The sequence below is a fragment of the Heterodontus francisci genome, chromosome 19 (assembly GCF_036365525.1).
Source record: "Heterodontus francisci isolate sHetFra1 chromosome 19, sHetFra1.hap1, whole genome shotgun sequence".
NCBI classification, from domain to species: Eukaryota; Metazoa; Chordata; class Chondrichthyes; order Heterodontiformes; family Heterodontidae; genus Heterodontus; species Heterodontus francisci.
Window position 1 is genome coordinate 55,152,476 of NC_090389.1, and position 21,603 is coordinate 55,174,078.

General features: G+C 40.1%; 1 protein-coding gene across 20 annotated transcripts in view; it reads right to left on the minus strand.

The window, feature by feature from the left end:
• Nucleotides 1–21,603, minus strand: part of slmapa (sarcolemma associated protein a) — a 256,494-nt gene that overhangs the window by 162,863 nt on the left and 72,028 nt on the right. For all 20 annotated transcript variants that reach the window (XM_068051661.1, XM_068051658.1, XM_068051673.1 and 17 more), the window contains 5 exons: nt 18,749–18,785; nt 15,175–15,237; nt 14,105–14,200; nt 6,862–6,933; nt 2,994–3,134 (listed from right to left, as the gene is read on the minus strand). In XM_068051661.1, coding sequence (XP_067907762.1) covers nt 2,994–3,134; nt 6,862–6,933; nt 14,105–14,200; nt 15,175–15,237; nt 18,749–18,785 — 409 coding nt within the window. The remainder of the gene's footprint in view (nt 1–2,993; nt 3,135–6,861; nt 6,934–14,104; nt 14,201–15,174; nt 15,238–18,748; nt 18,786–21,603) is intronic.

Here is a 21,603-nt window from a genome sequence, read left to right on the forward strand (position 1 = left end):
AGAAGGTTGGGAGGGAAAGTTCGGGTTGGAAATAAAGTAAGTTTTCTGAATATAGGGCAATAAAAATATCCATTGGGATGGGGTTGGGAAAGGGCCTCCATCTTGTCATTATTTTTTTTTAATAAGCAAATGAAAAGTAATATACCGTAAAAATTTACATTTTTGCTAAGGGCTTGAAGCCCTTTAAAAATGGCGCTGGCACCTGCGTGGTGGTGCCGAACTCCGTTGCCGGGGACGGTGCAGCAGCCCCCTCTATGTCATCGGGGGCAGCCGCTCTGCCCTCTCCATTTAAATGAGCCCCTGCGCAAAATATCGCGGGGGCTCAGCGGCGGTGCATCTGTGTCAGAAGGCCGCAGAATTGAAAGCATCCCGCTGCGATTCAGCCCAATGTGTTAGACTGTAGAGTTCCGCCAGGGCTCATGAATGAAATAGAATGGTAACTAATGGGATGTGTAAAACTGGATGAGAGGAAGTGATTGAGGGTAAGAGATAGAGACAGAAAAAAATCAGACTACCAAATGGGAATTGGAAAAATCACACTGGCTGTAATTCAATGGAACATTTTAGTAAGAGTTAGGGAAGTGTAGTTCAGAATTGTAACTGATGGCTTTCTCTTGGAGATGTCCATGTCCTTGCCTATGAATTTTTAAAGAAAATTGCATTTGATAGTCTGGCTACTACCTCAGACATTGGGAACATGCAGGGTGAGATAAGGAAAGGTCTTCAGACAGACAACCCTCCTTGATCTTTGTATAAGATCACCTGAAAGTCCAAAAATAGCTTGTATTGGATGGAACATGTGGCATGATATTGGGATACAGGTGTAAGTGTGCAGATATGATTTGTTATGTGTGAAGCAACTAACTGCAGAAATGTCTGGTGAAGCTGCATTGAAGAATGGGTCTCTGAAATGCTCAGCTACTTGAGAACAGGACAACGTGAAATGGTTAATGTGGCCAGTAGAGTGAGAGAACATTTTAAAACATCAAGGCAGTGACACATAATTCATAGAGAAATTGACTTTAAAATAATCAGGGTAGAATTTCAGAGGGAATAAAATTAATGTAAAGAGGGATACAGAATCTAGATTAAGGCAACTGAGGGCTAGGTCTAGTATTTAGTAAGAACTATCCGCCAGGTGGATGCAGGTGAACAGATAGCTGGAGAATCTTTTAAGTCCATGCATTATCGTTTGTTTGAACCATATGTATTTGTGACATGCCAATAATTTAGAATTGAGTGAGATGATCTTAAGGTGGGGAGTACAAATCTTAAGTCGACAGTGATCACATTTTACTGGAAAAGTTTATTCTTGGTGGCTGTTTAGAAATAGCGAGGTTAGTCAGACGCCAATTGTGAGAAGTTAATTAAGGACTTGATTGAAACATAAAGGATTCTGAAGCGTCTTGACAGGGTGGATGTGGAAAGGATGTTTCCTCTTGTGGGAGAGTCCAGAGCGAGGGGTCACTGTTTTAAAATAAGGGATCGCACATTTAAGACAGAGGTAAAAGAGAATTTTTTTCTCTCAGAGGGTGGTGAGTCTTTGGAACTCTCTTCCTCAAAAGGCAGTGGAAGCAGAGTCTATGAATATTTTTAAGGCAGAGGTAGATAGATTCTTGATAAGCAAAAGGGTAAAAGGTTATTGGGGGTAGGCGGGAATGTGGAGTTGAGGTTACAATCAGATCAGCCATGATCTTGTTGAATGGCGCAGCAGGCTCGAGGGGCTGAGTGGCCTATTCCTGCTCCTAATTTGTATGTTCGTATGATATTTCCTTCTCAAGGTGGGGAGATCTGTAAGAAATGGCTGTCTAATAACTTTATAAAATCTTACAAAAATTAATTGAGTATTATAGAAATAGCTCTCTCTCTCTATTAAAGATTCTATAACAGTCTGCCAGGTTGACAGACACAGGACAGCATAGGCCTTTTACCTCTGCCAAGGACATGACTCTGGCACAGGCTCTGAAACAAGACATTCTTAAAGCTGATAAGATGGAGCCTAGTACCCTCTCTAGACAAGTGTCTGGCAGAAGTTTACAAATGGTAACTAGCAAGCGACAAGCCACAAGATGACTTCAGAGGCAAAGTGATGGGCATGGGAGGGGTTTACTTTGAGTACCCGTCCCTTGAAGATTGGGCAATTGCAATCAAACAATTGATTGACATGGGACACTCAAGGGCAATTAGGGATGGGCAATAAATGCTGGCACAGCCAGTGACGCCCACAACCCATGAATGAATAAAAAACACTCAGCAGCCCTTACAAATAATGTATAGAAACAAGTGCTCGGGAGGGAAATCTTCAGTCTTCTTCGAACAGAAGGAGAGCTTCCCAAAGCTTAGCTTTGGCGGAGTGTTAGGCTTTGATTAGCTCAAGAAGTCTGATGACCCAAGGACCGAAGGGACCACCAACACCTCGACTGTCTCATCCGTCGGGGAGACTGCCAACATCGTTCTGCCCCACCGTATGATCTGGGACCGGTAATCCATCCAACCTGTTACAGGTCTTAGGTCTTTTCTGTCTATTTAGCTTATGCATCATCATAATTAAACTGCTGCTTCTTAGTAAACAACGTTAAAAACCACCTATGACTTCGACCCTCTTCCTTGGGTATCTGTGACTCACGAACGTAAATCTTACACCTTTTCCTATGCTTATCATTATAGTTATTTTGAGAGAAATGAACTTACATGGCACCAACTACTTTTGACAGGCAACTATGTGCATATCTACTACCCTAGGAAAACATTTCTAATCTATAGTCTCACAAGAACTACAAAGTTGTACTCATAGATTTGGACCTAAAATATACATTAAATAAGATGGGCAAATCCACAGCGTGCATGCCTTAAGAATTCTGATCAGTTAAATGACATTGCAAATTTATCTTACTGGTATAGATGTTGTATTCTAACTTACTACAGTCAGGTTTTTATTTTGAACAAAATGATCCTAGCTTTTAAATATGGGGAATATTTAGGAATCTAATTACCTCCACCTCGGAGAGCTTCCGGACTACTTCTATTTTCTCCTGAAGGACCCGCCTCAAGGACTCTTTGGCTGTTGTTTCATAGCTGTGTTTGTCTTCTTGTAATGCCACTAACTCTTTCCTTATGCCATCTTCAGTTTGGTTCTGTTAGGTATAGACAGAAAGGGAAAATATATGGATTAAGGTTTAGTTGCACAATGTACTGTGGAATTAATATCAAGATTTACACATTTTTCCACCCTCACCCAATCAAGAATTTTGGCTGGCACACTCTACGAAGCAAAGATTTAGGATTAAAGCTGACTGATACAATTTAAAGCCAGAAAGCTGGTAAAAACATTTTATCTCCATTATACATTAGGATTATTTTTAAAAGACATTTTTACCCAAAAGAACAGAACACAATGTAGATACCTGATGGAAATTAAACTAAGTTAATCTATTTTCCTTCCTTCTCTTGTGGCAGATTTTGATCACTATGTTTGGGAATCTTGACAATCAAAAAAATGTGTTTCATAGATGGTGATGTTCATCTAAACTTAGGTGATCAAAACGTCTGATAAAATTTGTATTTTTCAAAATTCAACCAGCATTGCATTTACTTGCAATCCTTCCATTATTTCCAACAATCAATCTATCCCCAACTATCTCTTTCTTTTCCAAGTCTTTGAATTCATTGTCACTTTGCTGCTACATTCTTATCTCTCCTGTCAACCAGTCTTCTGTTCCTCTCACAGAACAGAGACATGCCTGCAAAAGTTGAACCACAGCTCACTGGCCCTCTACTTTTGGACTTCAAGTCCCACTCCAGGGCTTGAGCACAAAAATCAAGACTGACACTCCGGTGCAGTACTGAGGAAGCGCGGCACTGTCGGAGGAGCCGTCTTTCAGAGGAGTCGTTAAACCGAGGCCCCTTCTGTTTGTTCGGGTGGATCTAAAAGATCCCATGGCACTATTTGGAAGAAGAGCAGGTCATGGCCAATATTTATTCCTCAATCAACATCACAAAAACCGATAATCGGGTCATCATCACATTGCTGTTTGTGGGAGTTTGCTGTGTGCATTCTGACTGCTGCGTTTAAAGCAATTTGAGACGTCCGATGGTCATGAAAGGCACTATATAAATGCAAGTCTTTCTTTTTTCTGCCTCTGATCTCACTGCTCCTCCTCCTCCAAAAATTTTAATCCATGCTTTCATTACCCTAATGCTTCAATTCTCCAAACACTTTATTTGTCAATCTCTAATTTCATAAAGTCGAAGAGACTTAGCAGTTGGCAGGAAGAAAGACAGAATTGCAAGGAAAGAGTAACAGCCCCGACAACCAATTTTATCTGCAGCACCTGTGGAAGAGTCTCTCACTCTAGAATTGGCCTTTATAGCCACTCCAGGTGCTGCTTCACAAACCACTGACCACCTCTAGGCGCTTACTCATTGTCTCGAAACAAGGAGGGCAAAGAGAGAATTTCATACTCCACAAACTACAACTTATCAAGCTTTAACACTGATTACACACCTGCATAGATACTCCTTTGCCCTCACACAGTCCTGGCCAAGCTCAATTGGCTTCCCATTTCTCACTAAGCTAATTTACGAACTTTGTTCCTACTTTCAAATTCGTTCATATCCTTGCCCAATCCAGTCTCAAGAATATCCTCCAGCTGCTCATCCCTTTTGCACACCCAAAGTTACTGACACCAGCTTATTCCTCATTCCCTGTTTCACCATCAAAAAATGCTTTCAGCCACTGTGTCCCTGCCCTGGCATTTCCCACTGATCTCAAAAGCCTCTCAGAAACCTTTCTACATGACCATACTTTTATTTTCCCCCTCCCATCTGCCTTTAAGCACGTTTTCCCTTTTTCTATAATGCTCAATTTGCATTGCTTTTGTCCTATAAAGCACTGAGGCTTATTTCTATAAGTTGTGCTATAGCAATTTAAATTCATGTACCATATTGCAAATCTACAGCATCTACAAAGCTGAGTTGCCTATGTTCAGTCTAAACAATTACATTAGGCTCCATTTCCTTCTGTTTGAAATTACAGATGGACAATTTAATTGCTTATTTCATTTTAATTATTGCACAATTATGATCTTTGAAAAATCAATGAAACACTTTATTCCATACACTGCATTAAGCTGTAAACCAATTGTGTATAAACGATGAGATTCTGTTGAGTAAAGCTAACTCATTTTAATATAATCTACACCATTTGAGACCCAGTCTGTTATGGGCAATCTTCTGCTGAAGGGCAGTTTTTTTTTAAATAACAGAAGATCATGGTATATATCAAAGTAAAGTACCTACTGTCCTAAGTGTCTCAGCAATCAATTCTCAGGAGTAATCCTCCTCTATAAAATTTGGGGAATTGAAGCATTAGGGTAATGAAGGCATGAGTTAGGATTTAAACAGGAGAAGGAGCAGTGAGGATAGAGGTGGGAATGTCAAAAGCTAGGACAAAAGTGAAAGGCCAGTGACTGTCGACGCACAATTTAAAGGAAATTAATAAGCTGACCATATTTAAAGGAAACTAATGTCCTCAGTTGGCAAGGGAGCAGAGTGGAACTGATCCTTCAAAAGACTGTAGCAGGTAATTTTTGTTTTTATATATTTTATATTGGAAAAATCTTTGACTTCAAAAATATTCCTAATCAAGGCTCGTTGGGCAGAATAGTTGCATGCTATACTTAATCCATATTATGTTTATTCTATGAGTCAGTTATTACCTTTTTTGTTAATGTTTCTTTTTATTTTTGATATTTATATGGAATTATATGCTATAGGTTAATCTGTACAAAGCATACAGATTAAACTCAAATAAATTATGTAACTCACGAAATGTATTCAATACCAAGTCACTGCAGCCTGAAATTTTACTTTAATGCACAATATTTAAAAATGCAATCCCAAATGTAAAAGGCTGACAATTACTAAAATTCCCATCTTTAAAAAACAAACAATGGTACAGTTGGACAAACAGGTCATTAACAACAAAATATAGACAATACATTAGTGCTATCTAAAAACTACAAAATTTACACCTTGTATACATCCATAGAGCATGGGGCCATCATCTGTCACAATTGGAATCCAGATATGTTTTGTTTTATATAAATGAAAATGAAATTTGAGCCAAATACTACACTGGGAACTGAACAAAGCCAACTGCCTCAAATAGACTAAATGAGTAGGAAAGCGGCCAATGAAAATCCAGGAAGTAAAAAGAAAATGCCAATAAACAACTAGTAGCAAGAGAAGGCCAAACAATTAAATTATTTGAATTATTTTTTTCCAAATAATTTCAATTAGCATCTTGGTTTCTCAGCAACAATAAGGGTAGCAACACAGGAGACAGCCTTTTGGTTCACTGCATTGGTATCCATTTTAATATAATTTCCATGCCCTCTCTCTGTACCTTTTACATTCATTTTCAAAGACATATTCAATTCCTTTCTAAATATGCTCTAATTCCTGATTCCACTTATTCTTCTAATCATAATGATCAGTCTATGTCCCCGTTACTGATTCAACCACCTGCTGGAACAATCTGCCAGTGCTTCTTTTTTCAATGTTTTTCATAATTTTGAAAATCTGTTTAGAAGCCACATTCACAGTTCCATTAAAAAAGCCCCACTTGAGCTTTTCTTTTACAACGCAAACCATTTATTTCTGATATAATTCTAGTGAAATTAGTGAAGCAAAAAGTTTTTTTAAAATTTGTTTGGAGTGTATGGGCATCACTGGCATTTATTGCCCATCCCTAATTGACCTTGAGAAGGTGGCGGTGAGCTGCCTTCTTGAACCGCTGCAGTACTTGGGGTGTAGGTAGACCAACAGTGCTGTTAGGAAGGCATTAATTACATTACTTACCTTGGAATAAGCTTGCAACTGGTTTCCCATTACTTCTAGCCTTGATAGCAACCGGTCTTCATCTATTAACGCCTGCATTAAGATAGAAAACCACACAGAAAATGTCATTTCAACTGAAGTTACACAAGAATGTTGTTAAATCTCATTGCACATTAAAAATTGGTGCCTGGACCAAGATTTCTCTACAGTTTTAAGGTAAGCTTCATACAGGCACTCAACCCATTTTTCAGTCTGTAAAACTGATTTTTAAAAATGTGTATATTTTAATGGGAAAGATTTAAGTTCCAGCAAGGTATAGAAACTGTACCAGGTTTCGAACTGTACCGTCTAATTACGTGATTTGGGATCCTATACTATCAGCATTGAGTGACATACAAGTGTCCACCTTTAGTTGCTTAACAAACTGCTCACGCACAGGCAAGAAAATGTAAAGTTGGACTTGAAGAATGATTATATTTTCTCCCCCAACCATGGAGATCCATAAAAACTTGGTTGCACCAAGTACTGAAACAATCATTTCAGATTAATACTCAGATGGTAGCCAGGTGTAATGAGAAGACTTTTAGGCTGCATTTACACTGTTGCTACCCTATTTGAATGAGAATTAATTGCCTCCTGGCACTTGTTTTTATACTGCCTGATTCTCAAGAAAAAACTCTTAGGAGCAGAGGAGAGCTGTGCACATGTATTTACATGCACAAGGACAGCTCTATTCACAGTTACCACATTTAATGCAAACAATTTGAATGCAGGAGTGTTCCCACACAAAGCAGTTTCATTTCGCAAAGACACTAAAACAGCAGTGTGAACCCCAAAAATAATTCCTAACCCACAGCAAAACTGTTTTGCACCAACACGAATATAAAGTAAATAATGTCGTAAATAATGCTTAGGTTTAACATATGCTGAAATATTAAAGGTACCACACCACATTTCATAAACAAAGTGTGACATTACACTCTAGACATACCCGACATCGTGTCAAATCAAAGCAATGATGCAATCTCCAAGAAGACATTTTGCACTGCTTCAAACTGGAACCTGATCAAGATCCGACTAGTTATACACAACTGCAGCCATTAAAGTATACTGAGTGCAATTCAATTTTGCCCATATTTGTAACCAAGAAATAAAATAATCATCAGTTCTGTGCTGCGAATATATCTATGCAGTTTTTATCTGTCCCATTTTTCTGATTGGTCGGTGGGTTGGTTTGTTCTGCAACTGTGTGATGACAGTTGGTTAAATAGATATTTTAAAACTTTATTGTTGCATATGGGTATTGAGTGTGCGGAGTATAACAATTTTTTGATCCATCTGATACAAGGTGTAAGGTCCTCTGTTCACAAACAGGTGAGGCTCGTCTAATCTCTGCCATGAAAGTTATTTCAGGGAAGTGGTTGCTCACTGCAATTTCTAAAACTCCTCAATGTAGTTTGTGGAACCTTGCTGTGCACAGAACAGTTGCTACTTTATCTCACAGAACTGCACCAGATAATTAATTCTATGCGAGGTGCTTTGGTATATTCGAAAGACACAAGAGAGTGCCAAATAGATGCACACCTTTTTTGTGTTTAGGGAGGGTCAGTAACAGTGCAAACTACAGGAGATTAACTGCCTTTTCTTATTACATCTTCTTTCGAGCAGCTAAGAATCTTATAAGGAGGGCACGGAGTGCAAAAGGTGTAGAATTACTTCATAGCAATGCGTTAAACTGGCAGAGGTGAAAAATGTTGTTTCAGTGAAATGGTTGCTAACTGCAATTTTAACAACAGCAACTTTAAAAACCCAATTCCGTTAATTGAATTCAATTAAACTTTGAGAAATGTGAGTGTCGTCCACATGGGATGCACGTACTTTTCGGTGCCATTTTAACCCAATGTTTTTACACATACGTACAGCATTATATAGCTTTCCCAGAGTCAGAAGTTTTGATTCTGTTAGAAGTCTTTGGTGAAGAATGACTAGAAATCCTGCATTTAAAGAAGTGCCATACAATAAAAATACTATTGCAAATGCTTTGCCGGTCTCTGCTATGGCCCACTTGGAGACACATGGAATGTATGAAGGACTGGAGCATTTGACACACATGTGGCTGCCAATGGTTGGTGGCGGCAGCAGCAACAGAATCAGCAGAAGGTAAGGGTATGACATGAGATACTTAATCAAAAATAATAATATGCAGTTTTGTCTGTCCACACTGTTCTGATTAGCCAGTGGGTTGATCTGGTGAGTGAAGCCTGGTGCATGCAGAGGCACGAGGCTCACGAAGGACTCAAGCGCATGACACATGTGTGGCTGCCAACGGTTGGTTGATGGAGAAAAAGAGCGGAAAGGAAGGGCAGCCCAACAACAAAGTCACCTTGGCTGGAGGGATTGGGGAGGAGGGGGAAACAGCATGGGAGGGACGGTTGGTAGTGGCAGTGGTGGAGGCACTGTGGGGAATGTTGGTGGAGGAAAAAAAAAACACAGCAAAAGGTAAGGGGAACCCAACAAAGTTAACCCGGCTGGAGGGATTGGAGGCGGGGGGGAGGGGGGGTGGTGCGGAAAGGTGGGAATGGCATGGGAGGCACGGTTGGTCATTGTAACAACGGGTGGGATTGGTGGAAAAAACAAAAGTGGAAGGTAAGGGGAGCCCAAACACAAAGTTAGCCTGGCTGGAGGGATTGGGGATTCCTGGGATGAGGGGTTTGTCTTAAGAAAGGTTGAGCAGGTTGAGCCTATACTCACTGGAGTTTAGAAGATTGGGAGGTGATCTTATTGAAACGTATCAGATTCTAAGGGGGTTTGACAGATGCTAGGGGTCTCCCATTTAAGATGAAGATGAGGAGGAATTACTTCTCTCAAAATGTCGTCAGTGTTTGGAATTCTCTTCCTCAGTGATCAGTGGTGGCTGGGTCATTGAATATAGTCAAGGCTGAGTTAGACAGATGTTTGATTGACAAAGGAGTCAAGGGTTATGGGAGGCAGGCAGGAGAGTGGAGTTAAGGCCACAATCAGGTCAGCCATGATCTTACTGAATGGCGGAGCAGGCTCAAAGGGCTGAATGGCCTTCTCCTGCTCCTATTTCTTATGTTGTGTTCTTATGGGAGGGGAAGGTGGGCAGTATGGGGTGGAGGCACGGTAGGGGCGAGGAAGAACACCTGCAGGACAATAGTGGTCTGGGATGGCATGGGAGGGGGGCGGATGGCATGGGAGAGAGCGAGGGGGTGTGAGAGGGAGATGGCATTGGTGGGGTGAAATGGCATAGGGGGAATGGCATGGGAGGGGAACAGCGTGTGTTGGGGAGGAATGGCATGGAAGGGAGGTTGGGGGATCAGCATGGGCTGAGAACGGCATGGGATTGGGGGTGGGGGGTGGTGGAGGAACAGTAGCGGGCGGATTGGCCTCAGGGGGAGGGGAAACCGCCTCGGGGGGAGGAAACACATCGGCGGGGAACGGCATTGGGGTACCTATATGGGAAGGAGAAAATGATATGGGGTAGGGTGGAAACTGCATGACAGCGGGGGAAGAACCGCATGAAATGGAAGGGGTATGCATGGGATGTATGGAATGGGTGATGGGGATTGGATTGCATGGGAGGAATAGAATGGGGATGGGGATGGTATAGGAAGGAGGGGTGGGATGGGGATGATATGAGAGGAATGAAAGGAATGGGATGGGTAAGGCATGAGAGGGATGGAATTCCATGGGATGGGGATTTAAAAGAGGTTCTGTTGCAAGAAAGATACTAATTCCATCGCAAATGTTTTGCGGGTCTCTGCTAGTTAGTAAGCATAGTTCATCCTGGCACACTTACGTGCAGCAACCCTTCAAAAAAAAATCCGGAATAAAATTAAAGTAATTCACATGTTGGAAATCTGAAATAAAACACAAAATGCTGGAAACACAACCGTTCAGGAACATCTGTGGAGAGAGAAATATCTAGGTTCAATTATTTAGATTATAGCATGTTGGCCAAATTAATGGTATGACTCTAGAAACCCAAACCCAACTAAATGCATCACTTCTGTTTCCATATTGTATGCAGCACAAAGAGCCAAAAATTCAAGCAGCTAAAACGATGTGCAAAACTAATTATTACGGTGTTCCTTCTCGACTTTAGTTTGAGAAAACTGAAGGAGCTTAAGTTTGGGATTACTTTCCAGATGAACAAATTCAATCCTGTGTTATGAAATGAAAGAAATGCATGAAGGTCCATAATTTCTAAATTACACAATATTCTACAACATACCCAGAGATGGACAGAGACAGGTCAACAACAGAGAGCGAAAGCCATAAAGACAGAGAGAGAGAATGCAAATGAATTAACAGGTCTCCTGTTAACCAGCTTTCACTTAAAGCAACAACCTGCATTAATATAGTGTTTTTAACATAGAAACAATGTTCCAAGGCAGTTCACAGAGGTGCAAGGGAAAAATAAATGCCAGGCCAAAGGAGAACTTTGGAATTGTTGAATTTGGAGGTGCCAAAGCCTTTCAGCGGCCAACAGCCTGAGACAGTCGTGGACTTGGGAAATGTTCCGGAGGTGGCAGCATGCAGTTGTTGTGATGGAGAGGATATAGTCTGGTTCAGCCGAAACAGTAGCTGGAGAAAAAAAAAAAAAGTGGCATCTTTGGCAAGAGTATGGAGTTTGGTAGGGGCCAAAAATGATGGCTTCAGTTATACTAATGTTTAGCTGAAGGAAATTGCAGCTTAGCTAAAACTGCATGTTGGACAGCGTGGAGAGGTGGAGCAAGGTGGCGAGCTGGCACACATCTGCCAAATATTTTCCCAAGGGACAACTGTAGATAAGGAAAAGGAAGGAACAATGGATTGATCCTTGGGGAACTCTGGAGACAACGGTGCAGGGGTGGGAAGAGTAGGCAAAGCAGGAGATTTCTCTGGCTATGATTGAATAGTTAAGAGTCAAGCCAAGCTTGACACCTGATAGCACTTGATGTGGTCCAGTCAGATTTCTGAGGGATGGGTACACCAATTGTGCACTGGACATGCTCAAGTCTGCACCCTTTGGACTTAATGATGCAAAGATGGAGAGGGCCATACCAGGTGGAAGGACAGGGACGCACAGGAATAAAATAATTTTGAATAATGCACAAATTAACATATTGTTGTATGCAAAGGTATAAATTCTCCTTTCCAATCTGAGAAAAATAGATTGCTTGGAATTCAAACATACACAAAGGCTGCCATAGGTATGTGTCATATTTAGGGTGCTTTCGTATTAGTTTCTGTTTTACACGCAAACACACTCCTGTCTTTAAAGACAGTCAACACAAAATTTACCCAAATAAAGCTACTAGAAAAGATTGGATGCCCACCAAAGCTACTAAGTATCATCACCTCATTCCATGACAATATGAAAGGCACAATTCAGCATAGCGGCGCCTCATCCAGACCTCTTTCCAATCCTGAGTGGCGTGAAACAGGGCTGTGTTCTCGCACCTACACTGTTTGGGATCTTCTTCTCCCTGCTGCTCTCACATGCATTCAAGTCCTCAGAAGAAGGAATTTTCCTCCACACAAGATCAGGTGGCAGGTTGTTCAACCTTGCCCTTCTAAAAGCGAAGACCAAAGTACGGAAAGTCCTCATCAGGGAACTCCTCTTTGCTGATGATGCTACATTAACATCTCACACTGAAGAGTGCCTGCAGAGACTCATCAACAGGTTTGCGGCTGCCTGCAATGAATTTGGCCTAACCATCAGCCTCAAGAAAACGAACATCATGGGACAGGATGTCAGAAACGCCCCATCCATCAATATCGGCGACCACACTCTGGAAGTGGTTCAAGAGTTCACCTACCTCGGCTCAACTATCACCAGTGACTTGTCTCTCGATGCAGAATTAAACAAGTGCATGGGAAAGGCTTCCTCTGCTATGTCCAGACTGGCCAAGAGAGTGTGGGAAAATAGCGCACTGACACAGAACACAAAAGTCCAAGTGTATCAAGCCTGTGTCCTCAGTACCTTGCTCTACGGCAGCGAGGCCTGGACAACATACGTCAGCCAAGAGCGAAGTCTCAATTCATTCCATCTTCGCTGCCTCTGGAGAATCCTCGGCATCAGGTGGCAGGACTGTATCTCCAACGCAGAAGTTCTCGAGGCGGCCAACATCCCCAGTATATACAGCCTACTAAGCTAGCGGCGCCTGAGATGGCTTGGCCATGTGAGCCGCATGGAAGATGGCAGGATCCCCAAGGATACATTGTACAGCGAGCTCGTCACTGGTACCAGACCCACCGGCCGTCCACGTCTCCGCTTTAAAGATGTCTGCAAACACGACATGAAGTCCTGTGACATTGATCACAAGTCGTGGGAGTCAGTTGCCAGTGATCGCCAGAGCTGGTGGGCAACCATAAAGGCGGGGCTAAAGCGTGGCGAGTCGAAGAGACTTCGCAGTTGGCAGGAAAAAAGACAGAAGCGCAAGGAGAGAGCCAACTGTGTAACAGCCCCGACAACCAATTTTATCTGCAGCACCTGTGGAACAGTCTGTCACTCTGGAATTGACTCCAGGCGCCGCTTCACAAACCACTGACCACCTCCAGGCGCTTACCCATTGGCCTCCTTGTCTCGAGAGACAAAGAACAAGAAAAAAACCTATTAAAATTTGTCTTTAAACTTTTCTTGAAATAATTTTGAAATTGACCAAACAGCTACTATTAGAAACAAAAACAAGAAATGCTGGAATCACTCAGCAGGTCTGGCAGCATCTGTGGAAAGAGAAGCAGAGTTAACGTTTCGGGTCAGTGACCCTTCTTCGGAACCGAAGAAGGGTCACTGACCCGAAACGTTAACTCTGCTTCTCTTTCCACAGATGCTGCCAGACCTGCTGAGTGATTCCAGCATTTCTTGTTTTTGTTTCAGATTTCCAGCATCCGCAGTATTTTGCTTTTATTTTAGCTACTATTAGAGGCTGAAGGCGAGCATTTTCTCAGTTCAACTGAAAGTACCACTGAAGTATACTGGAAAACAGTACACACTGCACATGCTGAGACTACAGGCTTTGTCTTCAGCTGATAGAATCACAACTTTGAGCAAAAAATTCAAAATTGTTTGAGAGAGACGGAGGACTTCAAATAAACATGGAAATTTGGCAGAACAGTCAGATGTTTAATAACTCAAGCCACTTTAAAGGTTTTGTGATGAACTGAATCTCATCACTCTCCACTCCATCAAAACAAAAATTCCTCAATGGTTGAATGCAAAAGGAATATTTACAAGTTGTATTACATCTTGAAGTACCTGCCAGCTACTGTCTGATGCCTCTTGGGTGTTGGTTAGTAACCGCTGAAGTGTGGCCAGCTTCTGTTCCAGCATCTGTTCTCGATGTAAGGCCTCCTAACATTTGGAAAAATCACCAACATTATAATGTATTAATATATCAGAGAATGTTACTTCAGAAGTTGTTTGTTAAAAGTAAGCTCAGTCACAAGGTGGGATAGTCCACATCATATCGGGATAGGTGATTGGGAGAGAGAAAGACCAGTTTTTTTTCTGGTTTATCCAGTTCACCTTAAGAACACCGAAACCTCCCATTCTTGTATTTTCTACAGTTTGAACATTTCACAAACTATTCATCCTTCAGGTGGTGATTGATAAGAAATGTCAAAAATTAATTTTACCCTTCTAACTAATTCCTGTTCTCACAGATTTTATTCCATTTCATTTGTTCTGCTCCTATTTCCAGCCTTTCAATAGGTCTTATTTCATGCCATGTGAATACCATTCTCTTGCCTAACTTAATATTTCTAGATTTGCAAATCATTGTATACCTAATTAGTTCCCTCTTGTGCTCTCCTTCTGTTCACAACCATGTTCTTCTGTTGACAATGGAAACAGTTCAACTAACTTTGTATATTTTCCTTTTGTATTTGTCTGTAAGCATATGTGATTACTGTCATAGCTTATTCCTTTTTGTTACACTATATGCATATCCTATTTCTGCTTCTTGGTCAACAATCATTATTTGCTCATCTATATATACCAAAGCATCAGTGCATCTTATCTATTCTGGTCCTCACCTCCCTTATTTACTTTACCGGAATCTAAAATTCCCATTTTTGTTATGCAACATTAGGTTTTGCTTTCCATTCCCAAGAGCTACCTTCAAATGTTAATAGTAGGACACAGTTTATAAAATGTCCAATTAGCGCCACAATTAAATATCCAAGAAATTGCTAGGTAAAGATTTGTGATTATAATATGTGAACAAGTTAATGACAAAATGGTTTATTTAGCAAACAGGAAAAGACAATACAATTAAATAAACTATGTTGCCAGAATAGTGAAGAGCAGCAACTGGTGGGTTTTACCTGTAAATACTGCGAGAGCTGGAATAGTTCCTGAGAGTACATACTGGGAGAATTAGCAGCTACCTGGAGAAGTGAAGGAAACATTTATTCAATATAATAATTTTAAAGCATTATTATACAGTTGAGGTACTGAAACAATATTTTCAAAACTGACTCTTCAATTTTGTTTAGCAGCAGAGTTATGCATGAATTCCCTGTTTGGAGGGGCAGGGAGGGAGAGAACAGGGGACCAACGAGGAGCAGTAAGTGACAGTAAGAAAATAACCACTTTCTTGGGACATATCTTGAAGAACTTTCAAAATCAAAACCATGTCTTCTTGTATATAATCAGATGCTGTTTCTCCATTTCTCAGTGGAATAAAATTACTAAAATACATAATAAACTTGTTTTTGCTCCTTCCTCATCCTTGAAATGTACAAATAAAAAAATATTTTGGATCAGCCAGAATATCTATCATAGAAATAGTTTATTTGTACTTATTGAAACATACATGAAGCATCACTTTCTTGATAGTTCAGCAAGTAAAAGTACCTTGTGGTATATTACTGAGCTAAACTAACCACAAGTGATTTCAATCTTTAGCACTATGTTGCCGGCCAATCTCAGCCACAGTGGCAGCAGAAGGTGGGGGTTGGGGGCTGATGGTGGTGGGCAGTGGGTGTCTCAATGATTATCGCACTGTTTCTGGGCTAGGAGAGGAGAAAAATTAAATCAGCAGTTGTTCCCACTTCAATTCACTTCCGATAACATTGGATGAAAATGCATATGCATGACCAAAGCCCTGACAACCCTCACAGTTCAACAGTTCACCAAATACTCTACCAGGCTCATGAAAAATAGGCCATTTGGGTTATACCAACACCTATGATACAATATTCCAAAACACGTCCACATACAGGATGGGGAAAGGTTGGGGTGAGTTGAAAGGAATAATGCACATAATTTCTGACCAAAGAAAAACAATTATTACTTACTTAAAATAAATATGGTAAATTAACTAACTATGGAACTACCCAAACAAACAACATTCGGTACCAGCTGTGAAACTTTCAATCAAAACTGCCACCCAGTCCAGAATGAAGGATGATATTCACCTTAGTTAAAGGAACTGCTCTGGGCTATACGTGGAGCATTCTAATGGAAGGGGGAAAAAACCCTTTTGACAAATCAAGCTCATTCCTCCAATATGTTAGATGGAACTTAGATCACAGCAGTAACGTAACCTTAAGTTTCAAACCAAGTAAAATTCCGAAAAAGGTAATCTAAACAAGCTACCTCCAATATCTAGTCATGTATTGAATATAATATCACAAGTGCTCCATAACTATTTAATCACCTTTGCCTAAATTTGTTCCTACAACCTTCAATCCTACTTCCAGCCAGATAATTATACAACAAAATACAGTAAATGCTGTAAATCTGAGCTAAAAACAGAAAATGCTGGAAATACTCGGCAGGCCTGGCAACATCTGTGGAGGGAAAAAAAAGTTAAAATTTTAGGTCGATGACCCTTTGCCAGAAGTTCTGAGTAATTCCAGATAATCATGCAACTTGTTTAATGTCTCGTGTCATCTGGAACCACCTATGCAGCTGAATATAAAAGATTCCATGGCACTATTTAAAGACCAAGGGAGCTTTTCTGGTATCCTAGAAAACATTCTTCCCTCAACCACAAGCACCAAAACAGATTAAATTGTCATTTAACAGTCAAGTCATTGCCGTTTGCTATGTGTAAATTAGCTGCCATGTTTGCCTTCAAAACAACAGTGATTACACTTCAAATGTAAATCATTGACTGTAAAACACAACTGGATATCCTGAGAACTTGAAAGATGTTATATCTTTCTTTAGAAGAGCTGAGAAAAACATCAATAGCTAAATTAGCAAAAGGTTTATTTAGGTACTGAAATAAATTTCATACTGCAAGTTCTGTTTTGAACTTTAAGCAAAATAGTGGAATATAACTATAAAATAGATGTCTGAACAATCTGTGATAATCTTAACATATGCATCATGGAATTCAGAGCAGGCTTTAAAGTGCAAAAACTCCAGTTTACTCCAGTTGTTTATGATGAAAAAATCTTCAGTTTGCCTTGTTCTGCTTCTGTAGCTGTCACAATGGAGGAACATTTCCTCCCACTGACAGAAAAATTGGAAATACACTCTTCATAATTGCAGAAACAGTTTTGCTACAACGATCAGACGAAATCTTCCCCTCAGTTAAAAAACAGGCCACAAAATAGGGCATCACTATTTGAAAGAAATGCAGTGCACTACAGCAATAATGCTCCAACATGTTACAAAAATATTCATTATGCAAAATAAATTGTCACATGGAAGTACTTACCAATTCTGACAGACTTTCTCAAGACTTCCTCCAGCACATGAAGGCTGGAAGTTGTTGGGTGATCAGTTCCATTGTTCGGAAGGGAGCCAAGAGAAAATTGTCTCTAAGCTAAGGCAAGTACCTCCATGGGACAAACTTTTTCATAAAATTAGATAATTTTAATAATCTTATAAAGGAACAAAATCCTCCAGACTATTATGAAGGAAAAAAAACATTGCAGACTGCTAATTTTCCGTACAGATTAGAAGTATTTGATGCAAGAATGTAGGTTCCAATTAACCTATTTAAGTGTCTGATAATGTGATGTCCTCATTTCATTACAGTGAACAAAAATGGCTTTGATGGCAAGATGTTTGCAGTTATTATTAACTTATTAGCAATTGAATGGTTCTGCACTTTCCTGCATCTGACATTAACTTATTAATCTAAAAATGCAAGCAACTGATCACCTCTTCACTTACAGGCATCTATTTTAGTACCTCCTGTTAAAAAAATCTCAAACAGATATCATTAACTTTGACTTCAGATAAATAAGCTGACAACCATTGAATGACACATATAATTATTAATGTGTAGATCACAGAACGGTGATATATTTAACCGATACAAATTAGAGATCTGCTACTAAGTAATGTAGAAAGCGTGTGTGAATAGTGTCCCAATTCCTTCAACAGATTTGCATTTACATTCAGCCTAATAAAGTATTTCGTATGCGACGACTTGAATGACGTCATATTGCCAAGTTGTGTGAAACATTTGAGGCATGTAATTTAGCAACTGATGAGTGAGATTAGAAGTTTGTTCAAAGTTGCACTAAGCATCTCTGAAATCAACATGAGACTTCAGTAGCAATCGCTAAAGAAAAACATTTTCAGTCATTTTATTTTCACAGTGAGTGTTTTTATTAGGGCATCTACATTCTAATTGTAACAAAATCATTTTATGCCTGGCAAACTGAAAACAATAAGAGTTCAGCACACTGAATTGCTAGACTAATATCTAAATATTCTTAGGTGGGAATGCTTTATTACAACTGGTCCAGTGGTCATTTATGGACACAACAGTTTTAAATCAAGTCGAGACTTAATAACACATATTACCATTTACAAATTTATACTCTGGGTTGTTATATTCAAATCCATGTGCCGACCAGAATTATATTTCAATAAATCAGCTGCAGCCATTTCTTTAACATGGGAAAAATCCAAATTATAAAGGCCACTCACCTTTTCAACAGGAAGCGGTAGAGGAGCCTGGATGACACTAAAAGACAAGAGATACCATATAAGATAAAACTATAAAATGCATCTTCACTACCAAAGTCAGACTTTTCTTTTCCTCTCTATGCCCATGGAAATTTTAGACTGAATACACCTGAAAACAAGAGTTGAAGTAAAAACAAATCATCATTGAGCAACTCCTGTGAATATGCAACTCGACTGGAAATCTGTAAATGAACTTTGCATGTGAATAGCTTGCTCCTGGTGAAGTTGTCCTGCAGCAACAGCATACAAACATATGAATTAGGAGCAGAAGTAGGCCATTTGGCCTCTTGATCTGGCTCCGCCATTCAATAAGATCATGGCAGATCGGATTGTGTCTTGAATTCCACACTCCCATCTACCCCCGATAACCTTTGTTTCCCTTGCCTAACAAGAATCTATCTACCCCACCTTAAAATTATTCACTGACCCTGCTTCCACCACCTGAGGCAGAGAGTTCCAAAGTCGCACAACCCTCAGAGAAAAAATTTCTCTTCATCTCTGTCCTAAAAGGTAAAAGGGTGACCCCGAATTTTAAAACAGTGCCCCCTAGTTCTGGACTTACCCACATGAGGAAACATCCTTTCCACATCCACCTTGTCAAGACCGTTCAGGATCTTATATACTTCAATCAAGTCTCCCCTCACTCTTCTAAACTCCAGTGAAAGCAAGCCCAGTCTGTCTAACCTTTCCTCAAAAGACAACCCGCTAAGTTTAGGTATCAATCCAGTAAACCTTCTCTGAACCGCCTCCAACGCATTTACATCCTTCCTTAAATAAGGAGACCAAAACTGTACACAATATTTGAGATGTGGTCACACCAATGCCATGTATAACTGAAGCAGAACATCCTTACTTTTATTTTCAATTCCTCTTGTAATAAAAGGACAGCATTCCATTAGCCTTCTTTATTGCTTGTTGTATCTATATACTAACTTTTTGTGACTCATGTACTAGAACACCTAGATCCCTCTGCACCTCGGAATTCTGCAGTCATTCTCCGTTTAAGTAATACTCTGCTTTTTTATTCATCCTACCAAAATGTCAACTTCACATTTTCCCACATTATACTTCATCTGCCAGATTTATGCCCACTCACTCAACCTATCTATATCGGTATGCAACCTCTTTATGTCCTCTTCACAGCATACTTTCCTACCTATCTTTGTGTCATCTGAAAACTTAGCTACCATGCCATTGCTCCCCTCACCTAAGTCATTGATATAAATTGTAAAAAGTTGAGGCCCCAGCACAGACCCCTGTAGGACTCCATTAGTCACATCCTGACAATCAGAAAAGGACCCATTTATGCATACTCTCTGTTTTCTGCCAGCCAGCCAATCTTCTATCCATGCCAATATGTTACCCCTTACACCATGAGGTCCTACTTTGCGCAATAATCTTTTATGTGGCACCTTGTCAAATGCCTTCTGGAAAGCCAACTACAGTACGTCAATGGGCTCCCCTTTATCCACAGCACATGTCACTCCTTCAAAGAACTCCAACAAACTGGTTAAATATGAATTCCCTTTCACAAAACCATGCTGACCATTCCCGATTATCATGAGTTTTTCTAAGTGCCCAACTACAACCTCCTTAGTGATCGATTATAACACCTCCCCCACGACAGACATCAAGCTAACTGGCCTACAGTTGGCGGTTTTCTGCCTCCCCCCTACCATCTCGAATTTGCTATTTTCCAGTCTGATGGAACCGTTCCAGAATCCAGTGAATTTTGAAAAATTAACACCAACGCATCTACTACCTCATCAGCCACCTCTTTTAAGACGCTAGGACGACGTCTATCAGGACCCGGGGACTTGTCAGCCCGCAGCTCCATCAGATTGGTGAGTACCGCTTTCCTGGTGATTGTAATTTCACCAAGTTCCTCTCTTACTTCCAACTCCTGATTTACAGCTATTGCCGGAATATTTTTTGCATCCTCTATAGTGAAGACAAAAGCAAAATACTTGTTCACTGCATCCGCCATTTCATTATTATCTACTATTAGCTCCCCATTCTCACTCTCTAGAGGACCAACACTCACTTTACTAACCCTTTTCCTTTTTAAATACCTGTAGACATCTGCAACAGCTGCGTCAATGAGCTTTATCATTCTCCGCCTTTCAACAGCAGAAGCATAATGGAAAGGACCAGAATTTATTTTCTGGAAAGTATGAATCTGACAAATATTGCCAGCCTATTTAATAAATTACACTATCCAAGTATCAGAAAATTGCACTGGAAGAAACTATACATATAGCAGTCATATTTAAGTATCATACAACGTTGAATATTTCCATAAATAATGTAAAGCTAAGCTATATTGAGAATATTCCAATCTGAGTGGATTACATCATATTCCTTTTTGATGCTCCTATTTCCTTCTTTGAATTTCTTTGCTGCCAGCTATATGCTCTTCATGTCCACTCAGTTTCCACTTGTACTAGCAAAAGCCTTTAATTTTAGTTTTATACTATCTCTCATAGTTTGTTGGCCATGACTGCCTAACTACATAAGTGGCGCCTTTACTGGCTTTGTATCACAAATATTTCTTGAATGTGGATTTACAGTTCAGCCAAGTTTACTGCGGTCAATTCATTTTTCAAATCTTTGAAGTTTACATTAAGCTGAAAATTGGGTTTTGACTCTCCCTTCTCCCTCTAAAACCTTGCATCAAATTTAATCTTTATGGTCATTATTCCCAAAATGTTCCTGCACCATGAGATTGTTAGCCAATTCTGGTTTGTTGCTTATCACTAAATCTAGCATGAGGGGCTGCCTAAGAAGAAAAAATTTGGCATGGCTTGTTCCCTGTT